This window comes from Myotis davidii, unplaced genomic scaffold (assembly GCF_000327345.1).
Source record: "Myotis davidii unplaced genomic scaffold, ASM32734v1 scaffold1051, whole genome shotgun sequence".
NCBI classification, from domain to species: domain Eukaryota; kingdom Metazoa; phylum Chordata; class Mammalia; order Chiroptera; family Vespertilionidae; genus Myotis; species Myotis davidii.
The window spans coordinates 242,811-246,015 of record NW_006282264.1 but is presented as its reverse complement, the minus strand read 5'-3'; the positions used below and the strand labels follow the sequence as shown (position 1 = coordinate 246,015).

General features: G+C 40.2%; 1 protein-coding gene and 1 pseudogene across 6 annotated transcripts in view; both read left to right on the top strand.

Annotated features, from left to right (window-relative positions):
* LOC102769345 overlaps window positions 1-1,292 on the top strand; it is a 2,824-nt pseudogene extending 1,532 nt beyond the window's left edge.
* The window catches only part of U2SURP (U2 snRNP-associated SURP domain containing), a 79,765-nt gene that overhangs the window by 30,910 nt on the left and 45,650 nt on the right, over window positions 1-3,205 (top strand). For all 6 annotated transcript variants that reach the window (XM_015558103.1, XM_006752802.2, XM_015557964.1 and 3 more), the window contains exon 4: window positions 1,506-1,604. In XM_015558103.1, coding sequence (XP_015413589.1) covers window positions 1,506-1,604 — 99 coding nt within the window. The remainder of the gene's footprint in view (window positions 1-1,505; window positions 1,605-3,205) is intronic.

The following is a 3,205-nucleotide window of genomic DNA, read 5'->3' as shown; positions in this document are numbered from 1 at the left end:
ATGCTGTGTGGTTCTGGGGATTAGGATTTTAACATACAGTTTGTTGATTACCCAAATCAGCCCTTAACAACCAGAATGTTTCAGAAAGTAGATTCCTACAGGGTTATTTACCAAACATTAAGAAATATTTTTAAAAGACTTAAGCCCCTCGCCCACCGCGCGGGCCCCTCCCGGCGAAGAGCGAAGGCCTGGGTTCTGGGCGCCAGAGGAAAACGTGCCAGCAGCCAGGGGAAGGGGCCCCCAGGGGGCTCCAGATTGTGAGAGGGCACAGACCGGGCTGAGGGACCCACCTGAGTGCACAAATTTTTGTGTATCGGGCCTCTAGTAAAAGTGTAATATGCTAATTAGATTGGATGTCCTTACTGATGAAGTCAGGGCTTCGAGGAAATCCCCGGTCCCGGGTGCCTACCAGCAGCTGGAGGGAAGCCCGGGTCCAGGGTCCCGGATGCCAGAGGGAAGCCGGTGCTGGCAGCAGGAGGAAGGAAGGCCTACTCTTGCACAAATTTTGTGCATTGGGCCTCTAGTACTGTAATAATGATGTATGGTGTTAGGTGGGTACTAAAAATATCCGGGGAAGGGAACACTTTGTAAAGTACCTCAAACTAATCTTTATATATAAAAGCCTAAGTGACCATTCAACTGTCTGACCGGTAGCTATGACGTGCAATGACCACCAGCGGGCAGATGCTCCAACCGGTAGCTATGGTGCACACTGACCACCAGGGGGCAGACGCTCAACGCAGGAGCTGCCGAGCTGCAGTGACTTGGCAGCTGCAGTTCTCCGGTGATGCACCGGAAACAGAAAGGAGGGAGCCTGATTCCAGGGTGCATCACCCGAGAACCGCCCTCTTGCAATCGGGGACCCCTTGGGTGATGTCGGAGAGCCAGTTTTGGCCCAATCCCTGCAGGTCAGGCCAAGGGACCCCACCAGTGTACTTGCCTCTAGTACAAAATAATGTTGAATGTAAACTGTAAGTGGAAAAAAGAAAAAGAAAATAGAAAGGCATTGGGGGAAAAAAGGAATGAGGTAATTTACTGAATTATACAAGGAAGTGATGCAATTTGTGGTACCTGAACTGTTGGTTATAAGACTTCTGCTTCTGAACTATGAAAATGTATGCCTCTTTCTCTCTATTTGAAATGTCTATTTTCTATACTGCTTCTTTTGCTGGTAAACATCTGTGCTTTCCCTCCTCAATTGCTTTTTTTATTCTTGCTGCGAACAAGCAAGTTGAATGAGTTCGAAGCCTTTTTTACCTTTTGTATGTTGGTAACCTTCAGCTAACAAATGAAGCTATTCTTTGCTAGCTGAAGGTAATGAATACTTACATCAGATTTAAACTTTAAGATAGGTAGGTACCCTGATGCTTAGGGTACTCTCAACTTTTCTTTACAATGAATTTTTTAAGTTGTCTGTTCTGAAGATTTGGTTATCAGTTTAAGTGTATTAAGTTATAGATAGCATTAAGACTATATAAAGGTATGCTTTTTATTTCTTTTCATAGCCTCTTCTAGAAAACAAACTTAAAGCATTCAGTATTGGAAAAATGAGTACAGCTAAGCGAACTTTAAGTAAGAAGGAGCAAGAAGAATTGAAGAAAAAGGTAATGATGTTTAAAATGTATTTTGAGTGATCCTTGGAAATGAATGTATCCAAAGGGACAGTAAGTGTATGGGCAGTAGAGATATGTTTTTCAGAGGTTTTTGACCGCCAGGGTAACTGCCACCTCCAATTCAAGTCTATGACACAAGGTCTATTCAGAGGAGTCCGGCTTCTATCCCTATCTCCTCCACTGTTTTCTCTCTACTATTGTAACAATTTTGATTATTTTCTGGTCTATTCTGTACACAAGTGTGTATTTGTATATTGTACCCTACTCCTCTTTCTTAGGTTCACAGTAGCATATAGTTTTTTCATCATGTTTTTTTTTCACTTAACATATGTCTCAGAGATTACTACAAGTATATTGAGATATTTCTTTTTTAAGTATATGTGTAGATATGCAATAGTTTATTCAATGTAAATCCTATTTTTTTCGGTTTTTTGCCATTTCAGATAGTGCTGCTATGGATAGTTAATATGCATATGGTTTTTTCTTTGCTAGTGTATCATTGGGACATATTCCTGTAAGTGACATTACTGGGTTGATGGTGAACACATAAATGTAGCTCACTGCTAAATATTGTCAAATTGCTTTCTCTAGGGGCAGGGCCAATTTGCTTTCCTGTCAGCAATTACTGAGAGGTAGTTTCCTCATAGCCTATCAACAAAGGATGTTATCAAAGAAGTTTTGCCAACCTGCTAGGTGAAAATAGTATCTCAGTATAGCTTTAAATTTACGTTTCTGTTATAAATAAATAAGGTTGAACAACTTTTCTTGTGTTTGTTTCTGTGACTGTCTGCTCCTAATTAAACTAATCTTTCTGTAAGTTAGTAGGTTACCTATATTTTTAGAAACCTTGTATATTATGTATATTAACACTTGGTATATGATACAAGGTGGAGTGTTTTGTCCCAGTTCATCGATTGTCTTTTTATTTTGCTTCCGGTGTTTTCTCATGTATAAAGTACTTATTATGTAATCAGATTTGTGGGTCCTTCCTTTAGGGTTCTCTTTTTTTTTTTTTTGCTTCAGTCAAGTTTTTTCCACTCCCAGCTTATAAAGGAATTTCCTGATTTTTTTCCTAATACTTACATGGTTTTATTTTTTTTAATTAAATCTGTGTATAATGTGAATAATTGGTTCATTTTTATCTCTTTTAAAATAGCTATCAAGGTAGCCCCCACCATCATTCATTGAAAAGTCCATCTCTTCTTTGCTAATTTGAGATGCCACTTTTATTGAATACTAAATTTTCACATGCTGTTGGATTTATTTCTCTACTTTCTATTCTATTCCAGTGGCCTTTCTATCCATACATTATTGAGGACATTTAGCATCCTATCTAATAAAAGAGAAACATGGTAATTAGCCGTACGTCCGCCACCCTTCCCATTGGCTAATCAGGACGATAAGCAAATTAACTGCCAGCCAAGATGGCAGCCGGCATCCAGGCAGCTTGAAGCTAACATGAGGCTTGCTTGCTTCAGTGACGAAGGACTCCAACGTTCCCCGCCTGCCTTGCCGGCCTCTGAGCTTGCAGTTTGAAACACTGTAACAAATATAGAAGCTAAACAAAACCCCAGAAACCTGCTTTCAGCGAG